A 13,453-nucleotide genomic window follows, 5' to 3' on the forward strand; every position below is an offset into this window, starting at 1 on the left:
TCTCTGTAAAATCTTTTGTACCTGGAGTAAAATGGAAGTAGCCCCAGGACAAAGTATTCTGTATTTCTCTGTGAACCATTTCCTTGTAGTAACATCTTAATCACTTTGGTTACTGTAAGAGGATGCTTATATTATGTATTACTGTATCTGAGCACATCAGAATGGCTAAAATGTTATGATTACCTCAATTGTACTGAAAATTATATTCAAAACTTTTTCATTTTGGTATTTTGTTCTACTGCCTGTTTCAAGTGTTCCAAGCCGAATAACTTCTTGGTATTATTTAGATATTAAGTGGAACTAAATTATGACATAGAATGTTACTTTGCATAGGAGCTGTCACAAAAACATGAACTTAGTGTCACTGAAGACTTCTGTGGTCATTATTTCAAGAACAGCGAATGTTGGGCAACAAAAAATGAAAACTTAGATTGCAACAGTGATTTACAGGTGTTTCCCTCATTGAATGTGAGTACCTGTCTTGCCATGTTGAAATAGAATTTATGTTTCTCCCATTGAATGCAAGTATCAACTTCTGTTTTATCAGTATTTTGATAGAGGAAGATGCTTAATTTGTCAATTTTTAGGGTTAGTTCTTTTGTGAGTGTGGCAGTACATAACAAGTGGAACCATTATTCCATTTCTTTGTGCCTTTTGCAGCAGCATCCTTGAAAGAGGATCCTGTTATCATCCTTTCATGATCTGCTGTCATTCCATCCCTCGTCTCTCTTCTCCTCACCCCAGTCAGGGCTTTGCCCCCATCATCCCATCAGAACAGCGCTAGTCAAGGTCACCAGTGACCTCCGTGTCATTAGATCCCTAGGTCTGTCACTCCTGCTGAAGGTCTGTCAGTGTACTTGACTCACCAGCATTTAACACACTTGAACGCTCTCCTTTGTGCACTTTCTCCTCCTAGCCTAGAAGACTGGATTCTAAAATGTTAACAGCAGTCACCTCTGGGTAGTGAGGCCGTGGGTCATTTTAACTGATTTTTTGTCCTGTAAATTCTGAAATGAAAATGTCTTTAATAAAAATGTTCAAGGGCTGTTTTAACAATTTGTGTCAAGTTATAATAAATATACATAAATTTACGGCAAAGCTTGCATATCAGAAGTGTAGGGCTTGAAGAATTTTCACAACCTGAACCCACCCGTGTGAATCCCAATCAAGAACAGGACATTTGAGCACCTCGAACTCCCTTTGAGTTCCTACTACCCTCCCTGCCAACGGTAACCACTGCCCTGATTAAGGAAGTAATTTTTCAGAAGTAGGATTTTGTTACGCATGTTTGGGATACAGTGAGATTTTTTCCCTGGTGTTCAGCTTTCATCTTTACTTTTTGCAGAACACATTTTTTTTAAATTGTTAAAACTATTTTTCCTTATGGAAATGCAACAATGTAAAATGAAATTATTTTATTTTATGTTTTCCAGAATAAAGAACTAATAACAAATACTGGAAATGTTTCAAACCTGGAAGGGTCAGCAGTAAGTCATTTTATTTGCCTTTAAATCAAATACATACAAGGTAGAGTAAGACTGAGCAGAATGTCTTGATGGACAGATACTCAGAGAGTGATCTAAAGTAGGCTTAGTAGAATTAGGAAAGAAAAAAGGAACATTATTTAAAACAGTATATTTCCTTACATATGTCTGTGTGAATTTTGTACATACTTGGTTCTGTCTTTGTTTAAAAATCTCCTTAAAGGTGTGATTTAATGGTAACTTCTATGTAGTCTTTCTTTATTTAAAAAAATAAAATTCCACTGCCAAATACCTGAGACGGCCCAGCAGTGGGCCGATCTGTGTCGTCATTAAGGAAGTAAAGAAATAGAAACCATGATGTAGCACGAGGGGGAGGGGAAGTTTGGAATTTGGGGAAGTTCAAAGTCAGAAGACCGAGAGGTTGAGACGGTTACAAGGAGTTCAGTGTAGGGACTGAAAGTGGATTTAGAAGAGCCTGATGTTTGCCTTTAGACTGGGACTCTTCTGCTTTTATACTGTTTTCTCCAACCTTCTTACAGAGTAGTCTGATAGTGGAAGGGCATTCACTCTGCAGTGGCTGGACCAACTCTTTGCTTTGCACAAACTCTCACAGGTGGGGGAGCAGGAAATGAGAGGGAAGGGTAGGAAATACTCAGGAAGGAGGAGGGTGAAAAGTTTGCTCCAGCTACATGGGGGCACTGCAGGGTTCACAGGCAGCCCCAGCGGGCAGTTTGAGGCCTCAGTGGGACTGCTAGCCACAGAGTGCCTTAAGGAATTTAAGTCCTTTAGCCTAGACACCGAATCTGAGTCATATCTGACGTCTTTCTCCCCCAGTTCAATGAAAAAAAACCACACATTTAAAAACTGAACGCTTGGGACGTCCCTGGCGGTCCAGTGGTTAAGACTCCGTGCTTCCAATGCAGGTGGTGCGGGTTCAATCCCTGGTCAGGAAACTAAGATTCCGCATGCTGCAGGGCGTGGCCAAAAAGTAAAAATAAATAAATGAATGAATGAATGCTTGATTATACTAGGATATTAGAAAAACTATTCGAAAGGTAGTATTACACATAGAATGGTAACATTAGGGGGAAAACCTGTAGAAATATAAAAAGTAGAAAACATTGGCAAGTGGAAAAGGCTTTTTTCCTCCTCCATCCCTTTGGGTCTGGGAGGATGGTGGTTTAAAAAGAAAAAACAAATGGAGGAAATCCTTCCACTACCCGCTATCCTTCCATAGCCCTCCATTCCTTTTATCTGTGTGTGTGTTTTTTTTAAAGTAACCCAATTCAATTCTTAAAAGTTGTTTTAAAATGTGGTGGACAGTCGTTTACCTATATCTTATATAGCAATTTTTAAAAATAACATGAAGGATTTTTTTTTTCTGTTTCAGGATGTTATAGCCAAAACACAGAGAGATGGGTTTCATATCTTTATTATTTCTATTAAAACAGAAAAAACAGATGCAAGCTGGAATTTGAATGGTATAGTTAAATAGTATGCATGTTTTATTGTCTGCTTTTACTGTATTCTGTGTTTTTGTCATTGACCCAAATCTACATTCTCTGTTAAAACACATTATTCAAAAATGATTTTCTGTTAATCACAAAAATGCATAATCTGTTTATTTGGGGTACTTAGAACTTTATGCTTATCTTAACTCTAATATTTATTTTTTTAACAGAATGGAAATTCTAAATTAATTTAAGATAAATTTGGGGAGTTCCCTGGCGGTCCAGTGGTTGGGACTCTGCTTCGGCTGCTGATGGCCAGGGTTCAATCCCTGGTCGGGGAACTAGGATCCCACAAGCCGTACAGCGTGGCCAAGAAAAAAATAAATAAAAGGGTGAATTTTAAAAAAGATTAATTTAAAAAGTTTTAAACTTCATAGAGGGATACAAAATTCTCCATCCTTCCAGATTAAAAAAAAATTTTTTTAACATGTAGAAATAGGTAGGTGACACCTTAATTGTACTTGAAGTGGATTATATTCTGTTTCTTGAAAATGGCCATCATCAGGGGTTTAAAATTTTTGTTCTTTAAAAAGTTTAAGAAAAAAGAATCTGTTTGTAGCCTAGGAGTAGAAGTAGCATGTCTGGCAACTGTGGCTTCTGTGGTCTGTGAGCTCCCCTGCCTGCCCTTAAGGCTCTTTGCCTCGTGAAACCGTAGTTCCTGGTGCCCAGCGTGAGAGCGTGCTCACACTAAGCGGTTTTCAAGGGAGCGAATGCTTCCATGGGTCCTGGAATTGCTTTAGCGGTCATTTTCTAGACTGGGTATCTGCTGGGCTGACGGTAGCCAAGCAGCATGTGAGGGTCCTGGGGATTTGCAAACTGCTCTGATTCACCCACTGGGACAGAGAAGTGAAACCAGGCTCTGTCTCTGAGGGGCACCCAGTCCAGAGAGGAGGGAGAAGGCAGTGAGGTGAGTCAGGCATGGCCGCAGAGGAGGCCCAGAGCTGGTCTTCCACGGGGAAGCTGGTGGAGGGGCTGCTCTGGAGAGTGTGAAGCAGGCCTTCCTCCCGGAAGTGCTGTAAGGGGCCCAGACCGTGCCACACAGGGAGCAGGGGCCTTGCTGCCATCCTGCTCCCCAGCCTGTGCGCCCTTCCTTCCCGGGTGTGGCGTCTTTTCCTCTGACACCAGCAGGCAGCTTTAAGCTTCTGCTGGTTAGTAACTGGCGCAGTTGCTAAGCCTTGCAAGCCTTGCACTGTTCAGCTAGGTCAGGGACTCAGCCAGGGCCAACCTCAGACGAGGAGTACTTTGCTGTCTGCGTAAGATCTGACTTGGCCCACACTTTACAAGAGCGTGTATGCAAATACGTAAAGATATCTTCATACAGTTACATAATCAAAGGTAAAAATTCAGCATTTGTTAACTTGGTTTGTATCCTTGGAGTCTTAAAATGAGCTTACATTGAAAAACTTAAGGAAAACTGGTTGTTAATTTTAACGCCTTAATTTCTTTATCCCCACCCTGCCTTCACCAGTTTCTCTTTCTATGATGGGGCCTCATGGATATATCTCTGCATCAGATTGGCCTCTGATGATTGTGAGTATCTCTCATCATTTTCTCCTTTTTTAAAAAATGAGTTTTGTATCCTAATTGGAACATTTAAACATTTTAAGAGCTCAGTGGTGGTAATTCCTTAGTAGCTAACACTTTGACATACCCTCTATTTCTGGTTCCATGGTGACTGGAAAACAAAGGATTGCAAACTTGAATGTAGAAATATTAGTTTTCAAATGATCAAAAGGCTTTATCTGACTAAAATTGCTTCTCCTCCCACAGTTCTACATGGTGATGTGTATCGTTTATATTTTATATGGCATACTCTGGCTGATGTGGTCTGCCTGCTATTGGAAAGATATATTAAGAATCCAGTTCTGGATTGCAGCTGTTATTTTCCTGGGAATGCTTGAAAAAGCAGTTTTTTATGCTGAATACCAAAACATCAACAGCACTGGGTTATCAAGTAAGTGGTGACTGTGTCCATGAATATGGTATGACCCAAGAGTCTGCCAGCATTTGTGAGCAGAGCTGTCGGGGACTCCCCGCCCCACCTTCATACAATGGTTTGGGAACAACCATATAGATGAAGAGGGGGGAAGCCAAGAAGAGAATATCAGAGTAGGGCTCTGATCCAGGCTAGCATGTGTGTTGTCTTCATTTTCTGTTTTCTTCTTGCTGACTTTCCCTTCCTTCCTTCCTGGGGAAAAGAAAATTCCTGTTCCCTAAGGTTCAGCTACCCGTGACTGGCTTTCAACAACACGAAGTTCTGGACTGGGGACATCGGGTGCTGCCAATCCTTTTAACATATTTCTCTGGTTTTTTTCCCCCATCCTCTTTCTTCTCCTTTCCCCTCCAAAGAAGAAAAGAAAATTTGGCCACAGGGAGTAAAATTAGCGTGGATGGTGACTGCAGAGAACCTTTTTGCAGAGAACTTCACGTGACCACGGGAGATACCATCCCAGCTTACAGTGGAGTGTGGCAAGCAGGCAGGGCATATAGTGGGGCATCCTCAGATGGGTGCCCCAGACTTCTAGAAGATAGAGTTCAAAAGGGCCAGAGAAGTAAAGGTACAATTAATTCCATCGCTGAACCTTCAAAAGGGAGATAGCTCAGAAGGAGAGAAAGCCCTCAGGAATGTGCTTCTGAGTGGTCAGTTAGAAATGATCGTGGTACACATTTCCAAAGGGTATAGTTGTGTCTGCTCTTTATTTTAAAATAATCCGGGAAAAAGAGAGGGTGAGTTGGAAAACAGATGAGACAAATTTAGCATAATGCTGATAATTATGGAAGCTGAGGGATGGGTACATGGGAGTTCATTATATCGCTTTCTCTGTGTTGGAGAATGTTTGTAATTTCCCAAAATAAAAAGTTTAAAAAGACACATACAAGACAATAAAGGAAAGGCAAACATCCAGGGAGGCATGTTAGAGGTATTATTACCCTTTAAGGAGTTTTAGTGACGTGTGTGCGTGTGTATGTGTGTGTGCCTGCCCTAAACCAGATAAGGAAGGAAGGATAGAGCTGCTGCATATGACTGGGGGTTAAAGCATTCTTGAATGCCAGAGAAGGCAGGTCAGCTCCTTTGCTGCCAGTGGTGGGGGTCTCTGTCTAGAAGAGGGTGGCGTGAACTTGGGTGAGGGGCGGCAAAAGCCTGAGATCCATGAAGAGAAGGAAAGACCATCTGTCTTCCTCAGGGCCTCCAAGCCCTCTGAGATGACACCAGAAGGCCCTTGGAAGAGAAACCCCAGACTGCTGTCCTTGTCTTTGAGGAGTCCTGTGGAAAGGAGAGGCGCCAGACGGGGCCTGGGCTGATGTTGTTTCTGATTTTCCCAAGCGTAAATTCTGTAACCCAGGCTTGTCTTTTTTTTTTTTTTTTTTTTTTTTTTTGCGGTACACGGGCCTCTCACTGTTGTGGCCTCTCCCGTTGCGGAGCACAGGCGCCGGACGCGCAGGCTCAGCGGCCACGGCTCACGGGCCCAGCCGCTCCGCGGCATGTGGGATCCTCCCGGACCGGGGCACGAACCCGCGACCCCTGCATCGGCAGGCGGACTCTAAACCACTGCGCCACCAGGGAAGCCCCAGGCTTGTCTTGCTTAGCGTTGGTCCTGGAAGGATAGACTTCGGAAAAATCAAGCAACGATGATTTAGTGATTGTTAGCCCAGCAAGGATACATTAAGAATAGGTCGTGTCAATTGACTTCTTTGTTTTGTGCTTCTAGCTTGGCAGTTAGGCAAATGTAATAAATTTAGTATATCTGCACTTCTTCAAGGTACTGGGCAAGGTCTCTTGTGGTTTCTTCTGGAGAAGGCAGAGAAACATGAACTGAAAACAAGAATATTAGGTGGATTCACAACTAGTTTCTGAATGGCTTTCTCCTCTCCATCTTTACCGCCAGCACTCTCATCATCTCTTGGCTAAATTCTGGAATAGACTCCTGAGTGTTTTCCTCACCTACAGTCTATTCCTCTCCAAGCTATTAAGTAGAGCAATCTTGATAAAACTAAGCTGTCTACTTTATTGCAAGGGTCAGCAAGCTTTTCCTGCAAAGTCTACACAGTAAGTATGTCTGGCTTGGCAAGCCACGTAGTCTGTGTTGCAACTTCTCAACTACTGCCATCGGAGCCTGTAAGCTGCCACAGAAAACAAATGGGCATGGCTGTGTTCCCATAAAACTTTATTTACAAAACAGATGTAGGGCCAGATTTGGCCTATGGGCTGTAGTTTACTAGTTCTTTTTTCACTCCCTTGTTTACTATCATTGACTTCCCACTGACCTTAGCAACAAGCCCTGACTCATGCCCTGGCCTAAAACTGAGGTGACTGGGCCCCACCTCTGCCCCAGCCTCTTTTCTTGACCTCCCTCGTTACATGCTCTGCTGCAGAAATGCCGAACTTTCACTTCTTGCAGCATATTTTGCTTCCCTCCATGCCTTTGCACGTGCCATTTCCTCTGCTTTCCCCTCTCCCTCCTCCAAACGGTTAACTCCTTCTCAGCCTTCAAACCCTGGTGTAGATGTCACTTCCTATGAGAAGATTTTCCTGCCCCATGTGGATTAGGTCGCTTTCATCACAATCCTGGGAGATTCAGCGTTACCTCCAGCACTTGCTGAGTTCTGTCCATTTACTTGTCCCGACCAGAGTACAGGCTTCACGAGGGCAGGCAACGTCGTGCGTCTTTTACTCTGATAGCCACACGATAGGAGCGTGAATGAGTAAATGATGAGGGCAACCTGGAGAAAAGAGAGCTTCTTGAGGGCGTTATGGTTTTCAGATATATACAGGACAGGAAAGGGTTACAATTCTTTGTAGCCTCAAGGGAAAGAATAAGAACAGAGGGGAGCTCGGGGAGACAGATTTCCAGTGGACGTGAGAAAGCTGTGCCCAGAAGAGCCGATCAGAATCCCCTTCATTGAGGTTTCAAACATCACCTGGATTAGACGACCTTTAAATTAAACGTGGCTAATTCGTCTGAGGTCAGGACGTAACTGTACACAGTACACATTTCGACTCTCGGCGGCAGGCGTCCAGATGGACCCAGAGTGAATGATTTTCCTTTGTCCCCCTCAGCCCAAGGCTTACTGATCTTTGCGGAGTTGATATCTGCGATTAAGAGGACGCTGGCTCGCCTCCTGGTGATCGTCGTGAGCTTGGGATACGGCATTGTGAAGTAAGTACCGGCGCCCAGAAAAGACACCGCATCCCCATCCTGTGATCCATCCGTCTCCGCCATGACCCCTGTGAAACCCGACGCCTCTCAGTATCCTAACACAAATCCCAGAGGGAAATACCTGCAAGGACGTGTTTTTAAAAGATTTCCATGCACTGGCTATTTTATTCTTTTCTCAAATAAAGATCCTGAAGTTGAATTCCAGTAACTTTACAGTTAGATGAATAATCAACTATAAGGATAATGGAAAATTTTAAATGATTCTCGAAGTTCAGACCATTTTCTGTTTCCTAGACAGCATAGTTAGGGGTCATGATTGTGTGTGAGATATTGTAAGAGAGAGCGCTCTGATTAAACACCAGGTTCGGGGCTTCCCTGGTGGCGCAGTGGTTGAGAATCCGCCTGCCGATGCGGAGGACACGGGTTCGTACCCCGGTCCCGGAAGATCCCACGTGCCGCGGAGCGGCTGGGCCCGTGAGCCATGGCCACTGAGTCTGCGCGTCCGGAGTCTGTGCTCCGCAACGGGAGAGGCCACAGCAGTGAGAGGCCCGCGTACCGCAAAAAAAAAAAGAAAGAAAAAAAACACACCAGGTTCAGCAGAATTTCTGTCTGAGACCTGGTAGTCGCCTGAGGACCCGCTTTCAGGACCCTCTCAAGCAGATCTTTTCTCCCTCTTACCTTTGAGTCCCTGGGCATGAACATGGAAGTGCCTGTTCCTTAAGTCCCTCTGATGCCCAGAAACTCAAGCCCTCACGCTGGACCACAGCTGCCTCTTCTGATTGCAGGCCTTGTCACCTGCCAGGTTTCCCCTCATCCCTCACTGCTCCGAGCACTTGCTTTTATTGTCTTTCTCCTCAGCCCTTCATTGTCAGGATTCCCTGTGATTTCAGTATCCGTTTGAGGATCCTTTAAGAAACCTGGCCTCACCTCCTCACCTCTGCCCCTCTTACCTGTCACCTCCCCTCAACTACTGAGTCCCCTGGGCACTTTCTAGACTTGATTGTTACTTATTACTGTGGATAACTGCACCCTCTCCATGGTGGCACATTTAAGCAATCCACTCTTCAGCCTCCCCCGTTTCCTCTTTTTTTTTTTTTTTTTTTTTTTTTTTTTGCGGTATGCGGGCCTCTCACTGTTGTGGCCTCTCCCGTTGCGGAGCACAGGCTCCGGACGCACAGGCTCAGCGGCCGTGGCTCACGGGCTTAGTTGCTCCGCGGCATGTGGGATCCTCCCGGACCAGGGCACGAACCCGTGTCTCCTGCATCGGCAGGCGGACTCTCAACCACTGCGCCACCAGGGAAGCCCTCCCCCGTTTCCTCTTTACTTTCTCTAATGGGTCAGCTGTAGGCGCTCTTGGTCCCTGGTGTGTCCTCCTACCGCCTCCCACGGTCCGGCGGCGCAGTGATCACCCCTGAGGCCCTCCGCCGTTTCCTTTGTCAGCCTCCCTTGATAAATCCAGCTCTCCGTCTGCACAGGCTCGGCCGGGGCTGCAGAGTCAACCTGAGATGAACACCCCACCCCACTGCCTGGCTCAGTTCACTTCATGACCCTGAACTCGAAGGGCGCCCTGAGTGCTGCGGGCCGTTCTCGATCCCCTTTGCCGTTTGTGTTCTGACTCTTCATCCTGCGGAAGAGACCATTTACCCCTCGTGTCTCCTCACACCTCCCTACCCTCATCCGTCGTGGCTGATCTTGGCTCTTTCCTCACTGAGGAATTAGAAGCCATCAGAAGGGAATTGCGGCCGCCAGGTCCCTGTCATCCTCCCCACCTCTGGACCACACGCAGCGTGTTCTGCTCCTGTCAGGCGTGGACCATCCCTGTGTGTGGTTAAGCCCCGCCCTGCCCTGGTGCCCTGGGTCCTGTTACCTCCTCTGTCCAAGAAGCTGTTCCAGCAGTCTGTCCCGTTTTCTCTGATAGCGTCAGTTTCCCTCTCCGGTGGGCCATTCTCATCAGCACACTGTTAACTTCTGTCATCTTCAGAAGCAAACCCTCCCTTGAAGCCAGATGGCCCTCTCCTCTGCTTCTCCTTCATTGCTCTTCCCCTGTGTGCAGCAGCATTTTTCAGATGCATTGTCTGTACTTGACCGCTTCCACTTCCCTCATTTTCTGTCCTTGTGAGGTTTGGCCCCATTCCTCCACTGAGACTTTGCTCCTGTCAAGGTCACCTTGACCTCTCCTTGCCAAATCGCAGGGCCCCCCGCAGCCCCCACGCAGCCACCCGGTCGTGGAGGCTCCTTCGGGGTCTCCTGTGCTGGAGCCCCCTCGTCTTCCCGAGCTCCAGTGTTGGGGGGCCCTGGGCTCAGGCCCCAGACCTCTGCCCTAGTGACCGGCATCCCCAAGGCTATCTCATCCGGTTCTGTGGCTCTGACTGATGAACGTGTCCAGAATGAGCCCATCCCGCCCCCCCACAGCCACCACCCTGGTCCAGGGCACCATCTTCTCCTGCCGAGACTGCACTCCAGGAGCCTCCAAACTGGTTTTCCTGCTTCTGCCCTGGTCTCCCGTCAGTCTTTTCAAACACAGCAGCAGCCAAGATGATTCTCTTAAAATGTAACTCCAGTTTCATTACCTTTCTGCTCATTTCACTCATTGAAACCCAGATTCCATCCCGTGGCTTCCCTGATGGCTGACCTCATCTCCTGCCACTCTCCTTCCAAACACTCCGCTCCCTCCTGCTGGTTTTCTTGCTCTCACTGTTCCTTAAAACACAGCGGACACTTGGCTCACAGTGCGGGAAAGGCCTCTGCTTGTCGGCTTCTCCCCCGGATCCCAGGCGTGGTTTGCTCCCTCGTTTCCTTTAGTGCTCTGCCTCACCATCACCCGCCAGGGCGGATGGCCCTTTGGGACCCTAATCGGTGCCCATCCTCCACCGCTCTAGCCCCTCATCCCTTTTGATGTGTTTCTTAGCATTTGTTGTCTCTTCCCCCCACTTGTGTGTGACTTCCCTGTATTGTGTTCTGCTGTATCCTGAGGCCCCAGTGCGCTGGGCGGCGCACAGCGTGCGCTCACTGAGCTTGCACTCATGCACGCACGTGTGCTTCTGAGCTCCGAACCGGTGCAGTTACCAAGACTGCAGCGAGGAAACCTTCTCTTCGTTTGTTTTGCTTTCTTTTGTTTTTTGGCCTTAGTACAGTATATAGAACACAAAACCCTCTGGGTCCCAGTGGCAGCACACAGCTGTAGTTATGAACGTCGGGTGCCAGAGGGTGCAGAGGGTGGTGGCTGAGAAAGGGATAGAAGATTGAGCTGGTGGGTGAGGGCTCAGCCCTTTTTGATTGAATCCCTTCACTGTCAACTTGCGTTCAACCCTTACAAAGCGAGCACGGTAACAGTTCTGGGCTGTTGCAGGATTCCAGTAAGCTGGCTATAGTGAACCAGAATTTAGATTAACTAAATTAGATAAATGGTCTGAATTATGACCTATGGGTAGTTGTTCAGTTTTTACTTACATTTGTTTTTAAATGACTATCATAAGTATTTTTTTTTCAAAACCAGTTTCTTCTTCTAATTACTCTGAAAAGAGGGTTTTTGAGTTAAAACATATTCACAATAAATTCTGACTTGCAAGTGTCATGAAATTTCAGTTCTTTTTTTTTTTTGGCCACGCTGTGCGGCCTGAGGGACCTTAGTTCCCTGATCAGCGATTGAACCTGGGCCCACGGCAGTGAAAGCGCCGCGTCCTAACCAGTGGACCACCAGGGAATCCTCGAAATTTCAGTTCTATTTTCAAATGACTAATTGCAAAAATCATCATCTTTGCATGTTCTCGACTCATTTATACTTTCAAAGAATCAAAACTGTTATTTTATTTCTTTTTAATTCGAAGAATGGAAGCTGAAGTCTGTCTGGACTGTCGTCTGGGAGGATTGAGAGAGGAAGGCAGTGGGGTTCGATCTCCTGACATCCTGCCCAAGTCATAGAATCAGTGGATTGTCGCTGACAAGACACATCTCAGGACACTTTACAATTTCTGTTAGTGAAAGAATTAAATGATTATTTCTGCCAGTGACACTTAGAAGCTGGCACGCACTTCCTAGGTTTCATCACTCTTCTCGTGCATTCGATAGACATAGTACCTGGCTATGTTCATCATATTGCTTGGATTTCAGCAGCAAGATCCTCTGGCCTCAAAAATGTTGCTTCATAGGCATCAGTACAGCCTCAAGTCCTAGAGAAGGAGGCCAGATTTCCCTGAGCCTGCTTCTGCCTTCTTCCCAGGAAGCAACGCTGTTTCCTAAAACAAAGTACCTCCCACGCAGGAACGGACTGACGTGATTGGATAGTGACATCCCTGGTGTTGGAAATGGGGCCAGTTACTGCAGTCAGATACGTTTTACTTACCTTGCTTTTTCTTTCTCTTTTTTCTGTTTGCTCCTCCTTGTTCCAGGCCTCGTCTAGGAACAGTCATGCACCGGGTCATCGGACTGGGGATTCTTTACTTCATCTTTGCGGCTACTGAAGGCGTGATAAGAGTCATTGGGGTAAAAACTACATCATTCCACTTGCCCTTTTTGTTGTTGTTGCTGGGAAATATGATTTTACTTTCTATCTCCTGAGATGAATTTTTAAAGATAGGAAATTTGGGATAAAGGCCCAATTTGAGTTTATTTTCCCCCCTGCGGACTCTTCCCCTTTTTTAATACGTCCTGAATGAAAGTATAAGGCTAAACAGAGCACTTTTTAAAATGATGTGGTTATGGAGGCACCCCCTGACGTCATCCTAGGAATCAGCTCCATCTCAAAAAGGTTCGTGGTTGTTCTTTACGAAGAACATTCATCTTTATCATTATGCAGTCTGAACACACTCATTTCTTCCTTAACCCTTGGTTTAAACGTGTAAGTGAAGAGAAAGTTAATTTTACCTTGTGTGCATACAGATATTACGTGTCATCGCTTTTTAAAGTCTCCTTTGGTTGTAAGTTTTCCCTGACTCTTGTGGGCTCAGAATTTGGGGGATTCAGCAGACTCCACGCTTGAAAGAACCAGAAGGAGGTAGTGTTCTGGGGAGAAACGGCTCTAGCAAGATGGGCAACAATGCTTTACTCTAGAGAAGAGTGAATATTTGTATCTGTGAAGACCCCTACGTTTCTAGCTCTCGGTTTTCCTTAATATGGCTGACGACTGAGTGATTAAGAAGCTTATTATATTTTTACTTGATTCAGAGAACCTTGTAATTTTTACTCAAAACGTCTTTTGGATTAGATGTTTAAATCAGATCACTGTGCACAGAGTGAATAATCTGTATATTGCCACATACGTCTACTTCATGTAGGCTGATCTGACCCCTAAAGCAGGATT

General features: G+C 45.8%; 1 protein-coding gene across 2 annotated transcripts in view; it reads left to right on the plus strand.

Moving 5' to 3' along the window:
• Window positions 1-13,453, plus strand: part of TMEM87B (transmembrane protein 87B) — a 53,465-nt gene that overhangs the window by 9,440 nt on the left and 30,572 nt on the right. For both annotated transcript variants that reach the window (XM_067007233.1, XM_059079095.2), the window contains exons 4-10: window positions 334-468; window positions 1,434-1,487; window positions 2,875-2,965; window positions 4,464-4,525; window positions 4,766-4,949; window positions 8,055-8,154; window positions 12,543-12,636. In XM_067007233.1, the coding sequence (XP_066863334.1) occupies window positions 334-468; window positions 1,434-1,487; window positions 2,875-2,965; window positions 4,464-4,525; window positions 4,766-4,949; window positions 8,055-8,154; window positions 12,543-12,636 (720 nt within the window). The remainder of the gene's footprint in view (window positions 1-333; window positions 469-1,433; window positions 1,488-2,874; window positions 2,966-4,463; window positions 4,526-4,765; window positions 4,950-8,054; window positions 8,155-12,542; window positions 12,637-13,453) is intronic.

Source organism: Kogia breviceps, chromosome 11 (assembly GCF_026419965.1).
Source record: "Kogia breviceps isolate mKogBre1 chromosome 11, mKogBre1 haplotype 1, whole genome shotgun sequence".
Classification (NCBI taxonomy): Eukaryota; Metazoa; Chordata; class Mammalia; order Artiodactyla; family Physeteridae; genus Kogia; species Kogia breviceps.